The 21,857-nt window shown below is 41.0% G+C and overlaps 1 protein-coding gene across 7 annotated transcripts; it reads right to left on the bottom strand.

Moving 5' to 3' along the window:
• On the bottom strand, window positions 1-21,857 carry TFG (trafficking from ER to golgi regulator). 7 transcript variants are annotated; one of them, XM_048492933.1, is made up of 10 exons: window positions 21,684-21,857; window positions 17,995-18,116; window positions 17,258-17,492; window positions 12,730-12,813; window positions 12,254-12,400; window positions 9,421-9,588; window positions 5,759-5,899; window positions 3,025-3,117; window positions 1,745-1,785; window positions 675-809 (listed from the first exon to the last, which is right to left on the bottom strand). In XM_048492933.1, exons 3-9 carry the CDS (start codon window positions 17,439-17,441, stop codon window positions 1,751-1,753), a joined length of 852 nt encoding a protein of 283 aa, XP_048348890.1. In that variant the 5' UTR covers window positions 17,442-17,492; window positions 17,995-18,116; window positions 21,684-21,857; the 3' UTR covers window positions 675-809; window positions 1,745-1,750. The 7 variants fall into 7 exon arrangements, with proteins under 7 accessions (XP_048348889.1, XP_048348888.1, XP_048348885.1 ...); XM_048492934.1 differs by having other exon boundaries at window positions 694-806; XM_048492932.1 differs by lacking the exon at window positions 1,745-1,785 and having other exon boundaries at window positions 1-809; window positions 9,511-9,588; window positions 21,684-21,856.

Below are 21,857 nucleotides of genomic sequence, written 5' to 3'. Positions count from 1 at the left end.
TGACAGTTTGAATGTTTTATTCCATTTCAATGTGCATGTTACAATTTATACATGGTATCTAGTTTTTAACAAGGGGACCTAATTTAGTACATCATTGTATTAGTAAAAACAAGCCAAATAAGTCAGCTAGATTTTCACCTAGCACTTCAATATGGCAAGCTAGAATGTCATTACTTTACAAACATTTAGGTAGTGTTTCCAAAGGAACCAATATTAAACTAGAAAGCCAATAGAATTTAAAGCAAGAAACAAGATTCATTTGGTCATTTATTCCAGCAAATTAAGCAGCAATAGTGATACCAAAGAATATTCTGCTTTTCATTAGTTTTTGTATTTCAGTACCAATTAAAGAATCTTGGAGTCTTTATGGAGGGAACAACATCAGCAGCTGCTTGGATTTACCTGGGGCATTTCAACCTCAGAGCTTCCTTATCGATAGCCAGGACCGGGCTGAGTGTAGGCCTGGCCAAAGGGAGGACGGTTGCGTGCATAAGGATTAGGACCACTAGGAGGAGGTGTCATGGTAGTTCCAGGTGGTGGTGTGAAGCCTGGTCTTGGTTGATAAGCACCTGGCTGGCTTGGAGCCATTCCAGGCTGAGAAGCTGGGGGCACACTGTAATTGGCAGACTGAGAAGGTTGTGTGGTGTAGTTCTGTGGAGGATAGGAGCTTGCCTGGTACTGTTGAGGAGGCTGAGCTGGCAGCTGCTGAGCCTGGCCAGGAAAGCCAGGAGCCTGAGCCTGCGATGTTTGCTGATTGTATCCTTGGAACTGCTGCGCTTGTTGAGGAGCAGTTTGTTGGCTGTAGCCTGCTGAAATATTGAAACGAATGGTCACATGTTTAGGTGAAATGGAGATAGTGCAAACAGCTTTATACACTCTGTAAGATGACAATGTAAAGACAAAAGTTTCTGGCAAAAGCTAAGAAAAATACATCATGCGCAATTGAGGTAGGGGGACAACCAACTGCAGTTTTTGTACCCTGAATATACACAAACTGGTTTTGGTGCATAAGAGTGGGAGCATTCTCAAGCAGCTGTGCTCTAATGGCTGATTCACACACGGCTTACAGTATAGAGTACTGACTTGCAGGTGTGAATGATTAATTGCCACTGGCAAACTTTGTTCTTGTAAATTGACCTCATGTTAAATACAAAGATTCTCAGTAAGTTCACAGGGTAAGCAACCAGTGCTAATAAATCAAATTACTTCCATGCACGTGTGAACCAATCTTAAAACTATTTCAAAAGGAAAATCAGGAAGCAACCTGGCAGGGGTGAAGAGGGGGAGGAGACCGATTTAAATATCAGACTTGCTTTAAATACAAATTAAATCAAGATTTCCATTATTTGAAGTAAATTAGCCATCTGAAGATATTTCTGAAGTGATATCACTGAATATACTTGCATGCTTCAATTACAAATCCACGCATATGCTGGTTTTACTTTATTCAGTCTGAAACAACTGATTTGCTAATTGTGTTTAAATTTGACCACAGAGAAAAAAATCTCAGAAACTATTTGCGAAGGTAAAAAAGATGGGGGGAAAACCCCACTAGGCTGCTATTGACAAATTAAAACTGGCTTTTTAAAACAGAGTAGTGATGTAAAAATTATGTTATTTATTTTATAGGATCTATATTCCATCCATTCCCAACCATGGTAGGGCTCATGTATCCTGTACAAACTGATATTTCCATTTATCTGTACAAATTGATATTTCCATTTATCTCTAGCATGAAACACACCTGCAGCTACTTGCAATGAAACCTCTCCATTGACTGGAATCCTGTCAGCATTAAACACCAGATACATAACAATTATTAAAAAGGCACAACCCTGAATATAGAAAGACAGGAGTCAAGAATGCATTGGAGTAAATTTTGAACTCACCTGAAACTTGGGCTCAAAATTTACTATGGAACCAAAGCTTTCTAAAAAAAAGTAGAACCAAACTTGCAGATTTCCTTGGTGTGGCTAGAAAGAACCATACTAACAATACCCAACAAATGGGAACAGATAGAAACAAAACCTACGCTCTTATCCTAGAGAGGACATATGTGAACATTGAATAAAAGGGCAAAAGCTGTAAATGGAGGACTTCTGCACAAAATTTGTTTCTGCCTCTAGCAAATACAACAGCTATATCACTTGCCTTTGTGAGAGGTTAGGACTCAAAAATGTTCTGGTGAGGACATAAATCTACACATATGTTTATATTAGACTACAATAATTCAGTGTTCAAGCCAAATGTAAACACTTTGATGCAAGGTTTGTTCCAAAGGGGAGGAAAACTTCTCTACAGCTCACCCTACTTATTTAGCAGTTTAAGAGAGTATTTGAGTAGTTTCACTATAGCTGAGGAGTTCCAGATGCTTTCTAGAGGCCAATGAGAGGGGAGAGTGGAGCAGGAGTTTTCTTTTGCTGACCCTCATGTTAACAAAAATAAAAAATAAAAATAAATTAAAAGCAACCAGCTTTGAAACAATGCATTCTTTTGGCCCATCACGAACACACTCGTTTGAGCAGAATCCCTTCCAAGGACTGAGTGGCTATGGATCATAATTTCAGTAACTTTATATGAAATCTATGATACCCAATGTTTAAAAACAATATGCTCTCTATGGATAAAGAACTGCCTCCCCATACAGCTGCACATGAAAGATGCAGCCACAGAGGTGACACTAATGCGTGTTGATCACGCTCAAGAAACCCACCCGAACATTTTCACTTACACGGTTGCAGCATTCAAATATGATCTACTTCCATAAAGGACTGCCCCGGTGAAAAGAAACATCCCTGCAGCTGCTTCTGAGTCAGCAGGGAATTGGGGATCAAACTGAAAAAAGTTTTGAGGTCTCCTGAGAAGTTGTAATAAATTTTAATTCAGTATTGAGATCACTGAAGTCTGATATCTATACTGTGGAAAGATGGAAGTACAAGGAACTAAGAGTCACATCTTAAAGCAGCAGCTGGGGAATCACACTCTGTCCCTACAGCAAATCTGGTGTACCTACCACCTGCTTACCTGGATACTGCATACCATACTGCTGCTGAGGTTGAGCTGGTGGCTGCTGAGCAGGATATCCAGGCTGTTGTGGATACTGTTGGTATATCTGGCCTACCAATTTAAATTTAAAAACTTTAATTTTTAAAAGTATTAGCACCTCAACTTTACCTGCCTCAAAAGCAGTTCTCCTCAAGGTAGGATTGAAACAAACTAACAATTAAAAAAACTATGCACGTACATACATACAAATTGGATGAAATTTAATATTTCTCACAGACAGCTTTTGAAAGCCCTTTCATTTTTAAAATGGTTTATTCTCTGAATGCATCTGGGAAAAGGACAGTGAGCTGTCATTAGCCAAGTTGGCAGGAGAAAAGAAAAGACAGAAGAGAGAAAAGTTTAGGCTGTTGGATACTGGTTTATCAGTATATGAACTAAGAGGAAGAACAGTTTGGATTTATATCCCCCCTTTCTCTCCTGTAGGAGACTCAAAGGGGTTTACAATCTCCTTGCCCTTCCCCCCTCACAACAAACACCCTGTGAGGTGGGTGGGGCTGAGAGATCCGAAGAACTGACTAGCCCAAGGTCACCCAGCTCGCGTGTGTGGGAGTGCACAGGCTAATCTGAATTAATAAGAACATAAGAACATGCCTGCTGGATCAGACCAGAGTCTATCTAGTCCAGCACTCTGCTACTCGCAGTGGCCCACCAGGTGCCTTTGGGAGCTCATGTGCAGGATGTGAAAGCAATGGCCTTCTGCTGCTGCTGCTCCCGAGCACCTGGTCTGCTAAGGCATTTGCAATCTGAGATCAAGGAGGATCAAGATTGGTAGCCATAGATCGACTTCTCCTCCATAAATCTGTCCAAGCCCTTTTTAAAGCTATCCAGGTTAGGGCCATCACCACCTCCTGTGGCAGCATATTCCAAACACCAATCACACGTTGTGTGAAGAAGTGTTTCCTTTTATTAGTCCTAATTCTTCCACCCAGCATTTTCAATGAATGCCCCCTGGTTCTAGTATTGTGAGAAAGAGAGAAAAATTTCTCTCTGTCATCATTTTCTACCCCATGCATAATTTTATAGACTTCAATCATATCCTCCCTCAGACGTCTCCCTTCCGGGAACTAAAAAAGAGTCCCAAAGCGGCTGCAGCCTCTCATCATAAAGGAAGGTGCTCCAATCCTTCAATCATCCTCTTTGCCCTTCTCTGCACTTTTTCTATCTCTTTTGACCATCTAATCCTTTTGAGATGTGGCGACTCAGAACTGAACACAGTACTTCCCCAGCGGTCGCTAATCTCTACAGCTTTTTATATATAAGGGCATGACAATCCTTGCAGATTTTGTTATCCAACTCCTTTCCTCTAATTATCCCCAGCACTTAGAGTTTGCCTTTTTCACAGCTGCCATGCATTGAGTTGACATTCCCATGGAACTATCAACTAAGACGCCCAAATCCCTTTCCTGGTCTGTGACTGATAGCACTGACCCTTGTAGCGTGTATGTGAAGTTTGGATTTTTTGCCCCTATGTGAATCACTTTGCATTTTGCTACATTGAACTGCATTTGCCATTTCTTAGCCCAATCACCTAATTTATCAAGGTACGGTTGGAGCTCTTCACAATCCTTTGTGGTTCTCACCACCCTACATAATTTGGTATCATCTGCAAACTTGGCCACCACGCTACCCACCCCAGATAAGCCTCCACAACTCAGGCGGCAGAGCGGGAAATCAAACCCGGTTCCTCCAGATTAGAATGCTTAACCACTATGCCACTGCTGCTCCTGTAGTGTTGAATAGAGAAAAGGTAGCAGGCTCTGCAGTCCTTGCTCTTTTAATGCTCAAGTCACTCTCCTCCAATATGCAGCTCACTCATTTTTGTACACCCTTCAGATACAAAGAATATTTTCTTTAAATTCTAAACTTCATATTATAAAATTGAGGCACAGGTTCTTACTTTATAGCTTTACATCACCTAGTAAACTAGAATTTACTCTGGAAATCTGCTCTTGAAAACAGAGTTATATAGCTACATATACTCAAATCTATAGCATGATTTGGTTATTCTGGAACACCTCTTTAATGGTATATGCTTTTGATGCTCAATGAACAATCTGGTGGCACTGATAAGTAAAAGAACTTTTGCTTATGCCATGGTAATTCTTTCAAACAGTTTAACATAATACTGCAAAACAGCTTTCCTTTTTTATGGAACTGCACACTTGCTAGTGACTCTCAACACTACAGCACCATCTAGTGTTCTAAACCTTGGGCACTTATAATTGTGAAATTAGCTGAACAGAATGTATGCTTCTTTATTTGGCGTCTATGGAGTTAAGCCGCTCAAGGAGACTTTTGTATTCCCATACTTTAGATAGCACCATCAGTGCTTATAGTACCGTACATAGCAACATTAAAATAAGAAGAATACAGCCCCTACCCCAAGGAGCTTTCAATCTAAGTTTCAACAGTGGGGAAGACAACAAAGGGAAGAAAGGGAAAAGAAGGGAAGCAACAGATAATGTAAGCATATGCAGCTACATGTAATGGAGGGTTGGTTATTTTACGTGATTAAAACTTAAGCAGGTAAGCTTCAGGCTAAATTAGGAAAGCTAGGTGTTGAACAGAGATTTGAAACTGGAGGAAAAGAGATTATGTTCATTTTGCAGGAGAACCGAAGGTCACATACCAGAAGATATGGGTGGAACACAAATATACAAAGGTAAGTCAGTGGGGTGCACTAATAGCTCACCTTCCATCTGACCAGTTTGAGGCTGAGCTCCTGCATAAGACGGCTGCTGTGGTTGGACACCAGGTGGATGGGGTGCAGAGGTTGAAGAAGCAATACTATCAGGTGTTCCCGCACGCTCATCTACAGGGGCACTGGGAGGTCCTGGAAAAAGGAAAGAAATTTTATTTTATATTTTGAATTTATTAGCTGCCCTCCCCCAAAGGGCTCAGGGCAGCATACAACACAATGCAGAAACAGATGTTCAATAAAAAAACCTTTCATTTCTGAAGCTGGATGGATCACCTTTATGTTTCAATATCTAAAAAGCATGATCATAAGATTGTCCAGTATGCAATCTAGAATTTGAAGTTTTTAGTTCCATTACAAAATGTGGTTTCTTATAGACTTTGCATTTTATTTGGACATCAGCAACTGAGTGGGGGGGGGGTCCTTTCTTTTAATCTGTTTAGTTTGCTATTTAGACGCTAGCTATTTTAACTGAAAAAAACCCCCGAGGTTGGACATTGGTTCAGGGTTTACTGAAATAACTGTTGCAGAGGAATAGTATTTGGGTAGTGCATAGCTGAGAAACTTTCACAATAAGAATGGTGCTTGGCATTCAAACTGAATGTAAGAATCCTACAGCACTGTAATCCAATTAGAGCCAGTTCGAACATACGCAGGTGAACACATTCATGCAGTTTTCTTTATCACTGTAAATGCCTTTTGCATTCTAATGCTAAGGAAAACAGAAATACAACCGTAAATCTCTCTAAATAAACTGTCACTGCAAAGGATTTGCTTGTTTGAGGGAAAAATGGAATCCCGCTTTCTGATCCCACCAATTTCATATTTTCCAGTGCTCCCACAAATTTCCTCCCTCCTGAAACCAAAAAGGAGAACAACGAAAAAAGTTGAGGGGAAAAACTCCATGTCCCTCCTCTCCTCCCATTTTTTTTACTCCAGGCCTTCACACCTCTGCTCTACAGAAACCATCAATATATGCAGCCTCAATGAAGAAAGCCACCGAGAATATCTATAGATTGTATACAATTGAGGATGGGGCTTATACAACCCCAATTAAAACCAAGCAACAGCTGACAGTGTGGTGAAAGGCCATCTGACTGCTTCCTCTAAAGAGGATCAGATCTATTCTTGTTGTTCGCTGAAGTACACTCCACCGGGACATGCTTGTCTTGCCTTGCACAGGGCTCACTCTGCATACAGGAAACCAGCCCAAAATAACGGGCCAGAATTTCATTTTCCCCTTGAGAAATACTGTGTCTATCGGTTCAAACCGTCAGACACACCGTGATTTGCTCTACTTCAGCAGTAAGCAACTTATTATGTACTGTGAAACACTGTTGAAAGGTGGCATCTGTCAAGAAGTTCGCAACTAAGCTCTCTCCCTCTCCAATGTTTACAAGTATATGTCAGCTGCCCTGTCACAGCTGTGAGGTATACTTCATACCATCCTTCACTGACATGCTATGAGCAGCTCTCTCTCTCTCTCTGCCATTTTATGTATCAGGAAGCGCTCTACTCAGGTACAGCTAATCCTGAATCAAGAGTTAAGACATTAAAAAAAACTACAAATATTATATTTAGAAACTACGTTCGGACTTCTAAACTATTATTGACCTATACCAGGTTTCAACAAAAGGATTATAGTCTCAAAATATACTCAAAATACCTATAAACTACATTTAGGGATTGGTTTAATACTCTTTCCCATGTTGTTGTGCTTTATAAAATACAATAATATTTCTGTCAGCCAAAGATTTTATCTATAAAATTTTAAAAGATCCAGGACCAGGGTTTCTAAAGAATGGCCTTTTCTTATGTAAACATGTCTATGTGCTGAGAGTTTCATTAGAGCCTGTTTTTTGGATGTCTCTTCTTTCTGAAATTAGGTAGCAGTTATTAGAGACAGAGACCTCTCCATGATGATGCTCCAATTATGGAATTACTTCTCTAAATATTCAGCTAGTATAATCTTTTAAATAAAGAAGTTTCTATCCAACAAATCTGTTCTTAGCAGCGGCTTAAACAAAACTACCTGAAAACAACAAAATAGGTAGTTTTCCTAAGTTGCTGAAATTTTATACCATTTTGAATTATTTTTATAATTGCCTTTAAAACGTACATGATGGAATGATACAATATAATTTTTGGAATAAATAACACATATTGGACAGTCAGCAGCAGATCTCTGTATATATGACTAAATCAGCCGTTCCCAAACAGTGCTCCGCAGAGCGAAGCACCTCCAAGTGCTCCACAAAGAGACTGGATTAAATGTGACAACCCGTTTTGAGAAAACGATATTTAAAGTTCAATTTTTTAATGACTTTCAATGGGAAAAACTAAATTTAGATCTGAATTTAAGTTATTTTTAAAAAATTAAAAATCGTGCTTTTGCTATGTATACGATAAAAGACTAAAAACTTGAAACACAGAGTTAGATAAAAACAGCCAAAAATGCCCGTACATGCCTTCAGGATAAGGGCAACAATAGCAGCTCCGTGACAAATTTCTGTCCTGAAAAGTGCTCCGCGACTCAAAGTTTGGGAATATCTAGACCAGGGGTGAGAACCAGCTGACCAGCGAGCATATGCGGCTCTTCGCCCGCTGTTCTGCGGCTCTCCCATCCCAGCCGGGCAGCGGGGCTGACCCTCTTCTCCATGCAGCAGGCGACCTTCCCCAGCGGCGGCCCGGCCAGACGCCGGAGCACCTCTTCTCCATGCAAGGAGGCAGGAAGCATGTTCCGGACGGCCGGCCGAGCGGGCACCTCTTCTCCATACCAAGGAGCAGGCGGGAGCATCGTTCCGGCGGCCGGCCCGGCGAGCAGCGAACACCTCTTCTCCGCCCTGCAGGCAGTGACATCGTCCCGGCCCGGTGACGGTACCTCTTCTCAGCCCTGCTCCTTGCAGGCGGAACTTCATTCAATGGCCCGGCCCGGCCGAAACGTGACACCTCACCATACCAGCAGGAGGCAGGTATCACTTTAAGCCGGCAACCCGGCAAGGCCGAACGCCGGGCCACTATCGCCTGCCTGCAGGCGGGTGTGTCGATATTGGCGAGGCGGTGGCGGTACCAAGTGAAGCGGGGGGGGGCGTGCCAGCGAGTGGGGGGTGGGTGAGCCAAATGGCTCTTTGAGGGGAAAAGGTTCCCGACCCCTGATCTAGACCAAATCATCAGCAACTGATGATCTAGTTCTATATCACCTAAAAACTATAGGAAATGCGAGTTGAAATTCAGAACACATGAAGTATCTAGTGATTCCTTGCTAAGCCAGTCACTTCTGGGGTTCACTGAAAACTAGCCTCATGCAGAGGGAGGGTTGTGTGACTGACAAGGATGCAGATATTCATACCACTCCGGATGGCCACATACACTTCTTCATTCAGCCTTGATCACATGCTATATCAGATTTAATGATGCTATATAAGAGAATCTTATTGCCGGAGGTTATCTGCTGACAATGCTTCACTTTCAGAATGGCCAAGAAAAGATATCACTAGTATTATAACAAGGTAGCATTACTTAATGGGTGCAAATATTTTAATTAATTTTTCAAAAACCCAAGTTTCTCTCATTCACTTGATCAGATCCTCAAGATGTATGTTGATTTCGAAAGGTTCAAACTTCAACAAGGTTTTCAATAAAATATATATTCTTACCCGGCACCTGATCATCTGCCAACCCAAATGCTGACATGACATTTTTGTTGATTTCATCTTGATTTTTTAATGGATCAAAAGCAGACATACTTGCTGCTATAACTTGAGTAGACGGCTTGACAGCAGAGTCAGTGGTAGCTAGCTTGTCTTCCCTCCCATCTGTAACTTCTGCAAAATACAAGGGTATTTTTAATGCGTAGCTTTGACGGTTGTAACTGCTTCTGTCAGGTTCTACTACAAAATCATTAGATTCAAGGGCCACAGAACAACTTTTGCCTTCTTCTTTTAATGTATTACTTTTGATGCAGAAAGACTAGATTTGTTTTTAAAAGTTTTAGTTTTGTGAATCCTAACAGATCAAACTCAAATGTCTGTAACACGGCCAAATAGCACAATAGCAAGTATCAAAACTACAGCTGGGTACACATCACTACAGGATTTTGTTTTGGTTCAACAGTTCCCGTCAAATGAACAGATGTGGCATATCAAGTTTGCTTTTTTCAGGCCAAGAAAAGGTCAGGTTACTTTGCAAACAGCAGCAATAAAGTATTGTTTCCTTGATGAACATTTAGATTTGTTGTCACTGCATGAGTCAGTAATGGCCCAGTGCTTGCACCGGACACTATCTTTTATATGCAAAAATTATAAGATGAAAGAGCAGAGACTAGAACACTAGAATGGTCTGTCTACCCTGAATGACAGCGCTTCTCATCATCTTGGATTGAACACTCAAAGGTAAATCAGATGTGCCAAGAAACAGTTCTAGGAAGAAGTCATTTTTAAATGAGACTTAACCAAGAGAAATGGCAATACACAGTGGTACAAATAACTCCTAAAGTCTTCCCTATAAGATATATTTTAAAAATAAAATGATTACCTTATTTAAATTACATTTTGATGTCATGTACAGAAAGTTCTCATTTAGGACAAAAGTTAAGGGAAGAAGCTTGCCTTAAAAATAGCTTGCCTTAAACTTAAACCCAAAGTTGGCTAGATGAAGCATACAGACACTATATAACTCCATGAAGTAGATAGCAGCAATAGCAGATACAAGATATTTGGCATCCACCCACCCCCTCATTCCACTCAACACATTTTGAAGCCTTCCCCAAACTTAACTAGCTCTTTCCCCAGCAGAACCACCATTTACGCTGGAGTAAGACCTCCAGCTGTGCAGAGCAGAAGGGTAGGGTACATAGTGCTATTAGTGAAACTGATTCTAGTTGATCATTGTGGGGTTCTTCAGAGACACTTTGGGTGAAGATGTACATGTCATTAACAATTGTTATCTACTGTCCCTCAGGTTTCTAAAACAAATGGACTCCCTTCTAAAAACAGTGATACTCAATAAGGGTCTTCAGCGGACAGCAAAGTGAGGTAACAAATTTCAGAGTCCAACCACCTAGAGAAAACAGAACCATTGTCACCTGAATACAGGGGCATGATGGGGAATAAGATGCAGGTTCAAGAGAGAAAAATCCATGAAAGATCTCACCGGCTGCATAAGATCATTTCAAATGCAATAGGCAATGCATTAGTTCTACACAGTATGTTAATTAAGAGGAAGTAACTGGAATTTGGGAGAGGTGGGGAGTTAAAACTGCTTGCCTAAGCTGGTATATTATAACCATACTCCAGACATCCTCCTATCTCCAGATGATCAGAACTTTTCAGTGTTCTTCTGTAAAAGCAAAATGTTCCATGTTTGTGTGAACAAACATTAAAAACTACCTTATACTGAATCAGAACATCGGTCCACTACAGTCAGTGCTGTCCACATAGATTGACTGCTGTTCACCAGTATCTCTGGTGAAGGTTTTTCACACCTACAATCTGATCTTTTTAGCTGGAAATGCCCAGGATTGAACATGAGACCCCTGCATGCCAAGCAGATGATCCACCACTGAGCCACAGTGGAAACAATGAATGTTTCCCTTTCAAAGAAGAAAATGAGAAGTTCCCTACATGTATACATGCTATTGCACCAGCTACACAGCTATCTGTGGTTCCAAGACTGCAAACTAACCATTTGGGTAGACACCTAAGAAACTACTTAGCAGTTTGTTGAACTAGTTAACTGTGTGGACAGTTTCTCTTTCAGCTATGCACAGCGTACAAAGGAGTTCATACAAAGGCTCATCACCCTGAGCCTATATAGAGTGGGGCAATATCCAAATCTAATAAATTATATATATAATATTTTTAAATGAGAGCTCTGTGTGTGTTGTATGCTGTCAAGTTGTTTTCAACTTAGGCAACCCAATGAAACAACAATGTCTAAAACATCCTACCATTAGCATTAAATAGGACATTCATACATGTAAGTTAAACAGATTGATTCAATCCAACATACAACAGAAAACTACACGAAATAATTTAAGCAAAGATAATTTTTAAGAGCATTTAATGTGATGATGATGATGATGATGATGACTGTTATTATTATTATTAATAATAATAATAATTGAATTTTTTTATCCAGCTGTCCCTCACAACAGTGGGTTCAAAACGACTCGCAACAAATACAAAACAATAAAATTTATACAACAACAAAGCTCTAAAGCATGTAAGATGGCACTTAATCTAACTAGGATGTTTTCCTCATATATCATAATAGACTCGTTTGGTTTCTAACTGAATCCAGAGCAAACTGGATTTTTATTCAGACCCTTTGCAAAATCCTGCTTAGACATTTGTAAGGAACATCAGAGTTGCTGCCTTAAGCAAATCTCCAGTAACCAGCAGCACGAGAACATAGATGGTGGCACATGTATGGATACAATGAGCAGTAAAATTTACAGCAATTCTTTGATATCAGTTGCTGAAAACTTACCATTTTCAGGGAGGTTGGTAGAAAGTCCTGGCTCAGCAGGTGGCTCTAAACAATCCAACAAATGATTCACTTTGTTGCGAAGTTCTATCAGTTCTCGGCGGAGATATTTCACCTGATTGGATTCTAGAGGCCTTGGCTGACCATTAACTGCATACGTGAATAAGTGAAATGCATACGTCAATAAGTTTTTGTGGCACAAGAACCAATTTCAGAAGGCTATCTCCTTAAAGAACTTAAATAGAAGCATCCCACAAATCACATAACTCTAATCTAGTCAATTCTACATTACTGTTCATAAGTTGGCCCCTTAACATTTAATGAACTTCATGTGATCAAAATAACAGCAAAAAGGTTCCCTCAATTGCTACAGAACTGTAAATGAAAAATTACTACCAAGGAGTATGAAGGGGGAGAAGAGTTTCCGATGTATCCTTCTAGAACAAGAACTGTATGACTCCAAAAGCATTTATACTTACCAAACAGTGTCAGCTTCAGTATCCTACTGCACTGAATGGCAAAGGAAAGATCTGAGCTATCAAAAATTGTTATAAGATCTCCATCTGTTAATTAAAAAGAAAGAGGAATCAGATCTAATGCATGCAACACATGAAATCACTTGCTTCATATAACACATCATTTTAAATTCAGTTCTGAATTAGTTCACACAACAAAATACTGAGGTCAATCTAGAAAGGGAAAAGAAACAGGAAAGACCTAATAGCAAGAAAAATAAACAGCCTCATTTGTCATATCAGTCAAAAATTTAAACCAGAAAACTGCTAGTAGTAAGCGTCACATGCCTATTTCAAGTGATAAAGGCATCCAAAGTTAGAAGTACATCTTCATCCAAAGTTTCTCTGAAGAACCCCACAGTGATCAACTAGAATCGGTTTCACTGAATAGCACTATTCAATTCTTCCAAAAGAGAACAGCTCACTTTGATTCAAGGAAATGCAAGACTGTGGGCAAGAGGAAGGAAATATGCACTGCTTCAGAAGTCTCAAATAGCCCAATCCGGGGGCAGGGGTGCAAATGTGTCAATGAAGCTGGCGCACTCCCATGCTGGCACGTTTGACCACCTTGCCAAAGAATTGGGCAAGTGCGCTGCAGAGTGGACAAACTGGGAGATGAGCACCGCAGACCTTGGCAGTGCCTGACCCAGAAGGTAGGTTAGGCTTCCAAGCTGCGTTGGCATCCAGGCTCAGGGCATAGGGGATGGAGCTGAGATTAGTTAGCTTCCTCGTGGGCTTTGCTGCTGGAAATACGGCATCTATGGCCTTTGAGTTACACCAACCAAAAGGGTGGCACAATTCCATTTAGCCCTACCGAGGGCTTTCCGACGGCGAGATTTTTTCTCATTTTCCCTGACTCCTCACACTACCGGAAAGCCCTCTGGAGGCAGCGGGCCAGCAAAGCAACAGCGCCATTCCTGGACAGCCACCTCAGAATTTGGATTAGGCTGTAAGGACACTTCTAATCAGATTCTTCAGAACTCAAAAATCCAACAGCGTCGCTAAGGTATCTCTTCTTCAGTGCTATGGTGGTTCAAGTAACATGACATTCAAAAGAGGAAAAGAAGATCACTAACTGAAGCAAGATCTAAGGCATTTGGAAATACTATGGCGAGCAGGCGAAGCGGAGGCCGGCAGACGGCAGGCGGCTCCACACAGGAGTCCGCCTTCTTCGCCAGCCCACTCATGAATTCGCCTTCCCTCGTGCGTGTTAAGCCGTTGCTGAGCGTCGCGGCCCATGCCTTTGCCCTCAGACCCCTGGAGGCCGAGGACAGTGCGGGCGAGTCGGCAATGCCTGCTGCGCTTAATGCACCCAGGACACCGCGGAGGGGCTGATGATGAAGAGACAGTGTCTTCCCAACAACAACCCTTTAAGGAGGTTGTTGTTTGGCTTGACTTCTTACGCCCGCCAGAGCGGAGTCAGGTAAAAGCCACGCTCGCTGGCGTTACAAGCAGCGGCCCTATTTTAAGCAGTGGACTGGGGAAGCGGGCGCTACACGCTGAGCCGTCAAGGTTAATGGGTCGCATGTGAGGCTTGGCCAAGGACTCTTGAAAAAGTCTCTCTTGGACACTCATTTTAAAAACTATGACACAGTTCTATGTTTGAAGGGATGAAATACACAGAAAATGTTGGGTTCTGCAGATTTTCAGTCCACATTTCTACAAAGCTGTATTGGAGAAAAGTTAAAGACACAAGTGTAGAATATTTATTTATCATCTAAAAAGCTACAAAATTAAGCTGGCAGCTGCAAAGACCAATAATAAAAACAGCAATAAAATAAAACTAGAATGATTAATACATGCAATAGAAGAGGCCTTCTTGGAGAATCAATTAATCTCCCTCATAATAAAATGCTCTCTAAGATAGAAAATAAAAGCAATGGAGCAAAGTGGATTTGTCCTAAGTAGGAAGTTCCAGAGTATGGGGGCCACAGCCTGTAAAGGACTGCACCAGTCTCCCAATAAGCACTCCTTGCTCACATGATCGTCTCAGATCAAAGGCAGCCTGTGATAATCAGCATCTATAATAATCATTATGAGCCTGTCAGTCAACAAATATGTGCCTGATGCAGATGTAGAAATAGAAGAGAAAGATCAAATAGGTGTGATGAAACAAAAGATAAAAAGAAGGCTAGAGGAGCAGAGTGGATAATTCGTATAAAAAGAAAGTCTGGGGGTACCAGTCTCTGTAAAAGTCCTGATTGCCAATTTTAGGTAAGGTTGAGCTATTATTGCACAGGGGACAAAACACATATCCCTTCATATATTGCAGCACAAAGCACTTATAGCAAATGTGACACAGTGGCTCTCATTTGGAGTCAGAAGCATGGTTTGGTTGAGACAACCCTAGGACTTCAAACCAAGATGGAACGGGTGGAAAGAAATTCTCACCTAATCTGTTAGATGAGAACACACACTACACTGTGCCACTGTTTGAAATGTGACCATCAGATCTGTAAGCTGAAACACAGAAATCCCATAGGATTTTAAAACTGGGCATTAAAAAATTGGTTACTCTGGATGCCCTTAATTTTTCTCTTTGGTACTGAACACAGGACATCCTTTCTGGTTCCACTTCGCAGTAAGATTTTACAGTAAGAACATAAGAAGGAAATTCTAGCTTTTATTTCATACTTCACAATAGAAAAGCTTCCCCTTCTGCCAATGGAAAAGGGAACTAAGCCAAGCAATGGATCTGTTTTTCTGTGCTCAAAAGCACTTGACTATGCACCTGATCTTTTTAGTTTGTTTGTGGCAGCTGCTATGCTCAGCATCCAAACTAAGTTGTGTCAGTGCTTGGGTAGTACAAGATTTTTCCCCCTTTTAGAAAAGCAGTTTCCTCATAAACGTTATTGTTCTGCAGCCATCTATCTGAGGCTCATTCCGCACACGCAAAATAATGCACTTTCAAGCTGCTTAATCCGCAGCTTCGGTTTTTTTTTTTTTGCCATTTCCACTTTTAAGCTTCAAAAGAGCCCACCGAAAGCAGCTCTTTGAAAGTGCATTATTCTGCATGTGGAATGAGCCTGAATTATTTGTCTTGAATCTTAGGAAGTTCCCCATTTACTCATCTATATGATTATGAAGTTAAGCCACATTTATATTTCTGTATATGAACAGAAACACCCAATGCTTTTGAAATTTCCTATAGTGGACACCAAATAAGCTATTTATTATCCATACACATAAAATGGTTCGAAATCTTAGGAGTTTCTCTCTTTTTCCTTCTAGGTATCCCAACGCCCCTATCAATATGTATATGTACATGTGGAAGACCATTGTATGGCAAGGAGATAACAGAGAATCTTCATCAATTCCATGTTTGCCCTTTATTTCACTCTGTAGTAAGCTATGACCTGCTAAGGGCAAATACCAGATAGCTGTGCCTAGTACTGTAATTAGCAGCTGAGGTAGACTGCTCAGACCAGAAAGTGCTTGACTCTTTGTTCAATTTGTACTCAGCTATTAAGGGTAAAGGTAGTCCCCTGTGCAAGGAACAGATTATCACTGATCCATGGGGTGACAACAAATCACAATATTCATTAAGCAGACATTCTTTACAGAGTCATTGCTTTCCCCAGTGTCTACACTTTACCCCTACCAACCTGGGTACTCATTTTACTGACCTCAGAAGGCTGGAAGGCTGAGTCAACTTTGAGTCAGCTATGTGAAACCGACTTCTGTTGGGATCGAACTCAGGTCTTGAACAGAGCTTTTGACTGCAGTACTGCAGCTTACCACTCTATTAGCCTGTACACACACACACGAAGCCCTTTGGTAGCCAAAACAAAGAAACAGGGACCAAAGAATTTTAAAAAAAAAAGAGCAAGAAACAAAGGGCCCACCAGCCAATAAAGAATCCCTGCACATTTCCTCATCCATTCAGGCTTAGCTGATGGATCCAAATTCACACTTCTTTGCTTTTGCTGTATTTTGTAATCATCACCTTGCCTGGAACACCGAAATAACCTTTATTAAACACCCATCTGCCAGATACACTGTTTGTCTACTGTTCGAACATCTCTCTTGAGCCTGCTGATAGTACGGGTCACAGCAGGTCCAGTTTTCTGAAAGAGTAAATTTTGCTGAGGAGTTACCTTAAGCGTTGTTCATAGCCCGACACAAGAATGGAACACCAAGGTAAAGAGCCACAGCAGTAAGGGCTCCCCGGCCATATTGACAATATTGCATACAACAGCTCTGTCATTGCACAGAGCACTGTAATGTTCAACACTATCACACCTGCAGAGATCTCCAACGCAATTACAGGATGACAGATGACATTCACGTAAGCAACATTTGCTCCATACTGTCAAGCCTCCATTTCTTGTACAGAAATACCAGCAATTTCTCTGACAGAATACCAGCAAGGTACAGAAAACCAAGGGGTGGGAGGGGAGCCGGGCACAAATCTGATCGATGAAATGTTATGCAGAGTTAAAAACAAAAAGTATCCAAGGCTTCACCAAATGTTTGTGGAGAAAAAGCTTACCTTCATCTTTGTATTTTATTGTAACTTCGTCATTACTCAGAAGCTTCCCTCTGAATACTCTCTGCATCATCAGAACTAGTTCATCATAGGTGATGTCTTCATTGTGAATGGGGATTCTTCGTATATCATCCCCCAGCTGAGCTTTAATAATAAGCTTTCCACTCAAGTCCAGTTGACCATTCATGGTGATCTCTTGCCTTCTCACAGAGCTCTTAGAACCAGGTTAGTGTATCCCCTGAAATGAATAAAAGGACTTAGGTTGGAGGCAACAGAATTTTTTTCTTCAACTTTGCAGAGAAAGTTAGCATGTATGTTCATATGCACCGGGTAGATGCAACTAAAAATATAATTCTCAAGATTCTATAGAGGAAGAGTAATGATAGCTTTATAATCTTACCTTCCTTTAAAGAACTTAATCTAACATAACCCGCTACTGTATCTAATAGCATAATCAATTCTATTTCTCTTAGAAAATTTATACCATAGTATGATGAGTTGTTTACTCCACTCCAAAAATATGCATCTTTGTGATGATTCAAAAATACCTGTTTACAGCGGACATACTAAAACAAATCCATTGCTTAAAATAGGTAACTGCATCAGCACTGGCATCTTTCTCCACTGCAAGCCAAAAAACTGTACTGATTGATGTTTTCACTGAAAACAGAATCACGATGAGCCTAGCACCCACTAATCAATAATTGTATTTCAAACCAAGAATTAAATATTAAGGCTACCTTTCCTGAATTGTTGATTTAGTAGCTGGTTGTTCTTTTCCTTTCACTTTCAGCTGGAGATGAGCGGTCCGCCATGCACTGTTGATTAGTGAGAACATTAATAGACGGTAATAAATTGCAATCTGGCATGAGAGGTAAACAGACAGCTCAAGCTTAGTTTCAATAACAGTTAACATCCCACCAGACTCTTCAATAGCAAGCACACTTTCATATATATGCACGAAGAGAGAGAGTACAGAAAGAAAGGTGTATCGTCACTCAATATCCTTTGAAGTTTTAAGAATTTAATCAACCTTTTGGCCTACTGAAAAAGCCACAAATATTAGGAATCTGGATACTACTTCAAGCTACCAACAAGCAAAGCAGATGCACCCAAACTCAATGTAATTAAAATAATTTCTGAAGTGCAGCTGATACTTTGAAGAACATTTTAAAAAACATCACCATGGTTTCATAAAATAACTATCTCCATTGCTTTCTAAGCAATTACCATAAGCTGTATTCACACAGCAAACTTAGCTATAGTTAAATTAAAATAAACATGCACCCAGTTCATTGTTGGGCCTGCCCACGCATTTCATTCTTCCATTCATTCATTCATTCATTCATTCATTCATTCATTCATTCATTCTTCCTTCCTTCCTTCCTTCCTTTCTTTCTTTCTTTCTGCATCAACCACAATGAAAAAATCCCAGCTGGAAACAAATTCCAGATATTCATAATGTACTAGTGCAGCTATACAAATTAACTGGTGGCAGTAAGGAGAAAACTAACTAAAATTTCAAACCTGGATTAATCCATGTATCAACATGTCTATGTCATGTATAGCTGCCACTCGTTTATAACTGGAATATCTCATACACTCTGTAATACCAGCCACAAGATGGGGTTTATGTATATTTAATTGTAATCAAGTTTGTCCTCAGAAGGTAACTTCAGATTCATTGTAACTGTTTAAATTCCTCAATGTTAGTTTTGTTTCTAAACCACCCCAGCAGCTCAGAGCACATACTTCTAAATCAGAGGTAGGGAACCTGCGGCTCTCCAGATGTTCAGGAACTACAATTCCCATCAGCCCCTACCAGCATGGCCAATTGGCCATGCTGACAGAGGCTGATGGGAATTGTAGTTCCTGAACATCTGGAGAGCCGCAGGTTCCCTACCCCTGTTCTAAATCAATATAATCCACAAACTATATTCCATGAACAATATAATCCTTGAACTGAAACAGAGCTATCTCAAATCTGCTTTATTCTAAAATGAACATCTTATAGAGATGTATTATCAAAGGCTTTCATGGTCAGAATTAATTGGGTGTCTTTATTTTTCTGGGATGTGTGGCCACAAACTGATAGTTTTCACTTCTAACGTTTCACCTGAATCTATGGCTGGAATATTGAGAAGCACGCCACGGTAAGATGCATTTCTCTCAGAGGCACAGCATGAAGCGACAGTGTGGTGGGATCTACGTTTTGCCAACCTCACCAGGGGGTGGGGTGGGGAACATTTGAATGTAAGGTGGACAAAACATAGACCTCCCCACAAAATCACTTCCCACTGTGTCATAGACACAAACACATCTTACCATGACATGCCTCTGAAGATGCCAGCCCTAGATGAGGGTGAAACGTTAGTAGTAAAAACTACCAGACCACGGCCACAGAGTCCAGAAAACCTACCCACTCATCTTATGGAGATTTCAGAACTTGTTCATACTTGGACTAAAATTAGAATGCCTGAGGAAAGACATCCACAGTTGTAGGAAAATAAACAGGAAATTTCTCCATAAGCCCAAATTCTCTCCAACGTGAAACACAGATTATGTACTCAAGAGGAAACCTGCAGCTTATTTGAAAGATGATAATGGAATGTAAAAAACACAGGTGCCAAACTATTTAGGGGTTTAGAAATCAAAAATTAGCACTGAACTTTGTAGCAGCTAGGTAACTTGCTTGCACTGGGAAGTATAGCACTTGCAGGACTCAAGCAGACAAACAGGACTGCATGTCACTGTCATAAACCATTATTTAGTTTTCCAAGAACATTCTTTTTGGAACAGAGCACAGCAAAGAAAAGCTGTGCTGTCGAAACTATTCTTATTGTTCCTTGGATGCAAGCCAATACCCATAAAGTAATATATTCATTTATGACCAAATGTAGTGGAACATCTGTGTAAACTGTAATTTTAAAAACAAAAATTAGTGAAGCTTTTTATTACCACTGTCACTTGCTGACCTGTAACAGAAGATGGAGAACAACACTGAGAATTTTAAGCCAGTTGGTAAGTATCTTGTTAAAATGTTACCTTTACAAAATGTTACAATGTTACATTTGAAGGTTAATATGCATTTTAAACTATGTGATAAAAACATTATTAATAATGTAACAAGTCTGAACTGAATCTATAAAAGAAGGCTGGCACTCAATACAGTTTATGTGAGCACTTTAGTGTTTTCCCCAATCTCTTTTAAACAGGATTTCAGATACCCCAAGTCAGACTGGAATCACAATCCAGGAGGTTCTAGTCTCTTCCTGCACCAGTGCACTGATCTGAAAAGTTCGTGAAAAGCAGCTGTTAGACCTAAACCACAGGTGTCAAACTTGTGGCCGTCCACATGTTATGGACTACAGTTCCCATCATCCCCGGATGATGAGAACTGTAGTCCATAACATCTGGAGGGCCGCGAGTTTGACACCTATGGCCTAAACATATAGGACCTGTTTTATCTCAAGAAGGCCAACAGCAGCTCCACAAGACCCTTTCAGGTCAGGAAAATTGATTAGGACCTTTGTGTGAAAGAAAGTTAAAACTGCCTCCCAGCTCCGCAGTCCCAATCTGCATCACGATCCAGAACACCACCAACTTAAAAGGAATCCCACTTGGAAGAATCACCCACGAAACTCCCAGTATCACATCTATTTTGGTCCTGATAGGAAAGTGTTTCAGAGAAGTCAGGCTTAACTGCTCCTCTTGTCCATTTAGCCACAAACGCATTTCACACTTGTGGAGGAAGACTTAAGCCTTCTAGCTCACAACGCTGATACTTTTGGCAACCTTAAAGAATCACATTATGGTGATAATTTCTCTCAAAGAGCCTCACTAAAGCAAAGACTTCAACAGAAGTTTAGGTTGTACATGTTTACTATACTGAGTGTCCTTAAGTGTCTCAAGGTCATATCCTCTACCTTTTTTTTAATGGAATAACCCTGTAATTAATCTGATATTATCAGGCAGTAATAATTAACTCAACGCCTTAAAGCTTAACCCTTTAAAGCTGAAACTAGAGGCCTGGAATGGACATGAGTTACTTCAACCATTTCAACCATGATTTCCACTGAATGACTCAACTTAATTGCGCCTCTCCCTGGGAAAAAGCAGAATGAAAAGGAAACCCTTTAGCTCAGATAAACTGGCTCAAGACGAGTCAATGGGCCACGATGAGACGGCTGCTTTTTAAGAGAGTAGCAGTTTCTCCGTTGCTTAAACCCGCTGACAGGAGAGAAGGGATCAGCCCCCGGAAGAGGAATCCTGCGGGGAAACGGCCCAAGGAAGGGAGCGAAAATCATCGAGTGGGGGAAGAAGCGGCCTAGAGCTGTTTCACGGCCGGGTCTCCTCCCCTTCCCCCTCCCGGACGGCCGCTCGGGCTCTCCCATTCAAACCAGGCCAGCGCTCCCCACCTTCCACTTACTCCAGGCTTTCCGCGATATGAAGGTCGCGACAGCCGCCTCACTGCCCGCTTCTGGCAGCGCCGGTGCCTCTTGGCGGCCGCCGTACGTGGCAAATAAGGAAAGGAAGCCGCCCAGACGGCGGGGGCGATCTCCAGGCCGCCGCGCATGCGCAATCCACATACGACCTGATGACA

The sequence above is a fragment of the Sphaerodactylus townsendi genome, linkage group LG04, assembly GCF_021028975.2.
Source record: "Sphaerodactylus townsendi isolate TG3544 linkage group LG04, MPM_Stown_v2.3, whole genome shotgun sequence".
NCBI classification, from domain to species: domain Eukaryota; kingdom Metazoa; phylum Chordata; class Lepidosauria; order Squamata; family Sphaerodactylidae; genus Sphaerodactylus; species Sphaerodactylus townsendi.
Note: the sequence above shows the minus strand (reverse complement) of the source record. Positions and strands in the feature narration are given on the sequence as shown.

What these genes read in the sequence shown, in the direction of transcription:
- TFG (XM_048492928.1), bottom strand. Translation starts at nt 17,441, where the DNA reads ATGAATGGTCAACTGGACTTGAGTGGAAAGCTTATTATTAAAGCTCAG. An exon ending in TACCAACCTCCCTGAAAATG is followed by an intron (nt 9,589 to 12,253) that starts GTAAGTTTTCAG and finishes TGTATTTTGCAG; the next exon opens with AAGTTACAGATGGGAGGGAA. An exon ending in TCAAACTGGTCAGATGGAAG is followed by an intron (nt 3,118 to 5,758) that starts GTGAGCTATTAG and finishes TTAAATTGGTAG; the next exon opens with GCCAGATATACCAACAGTAT.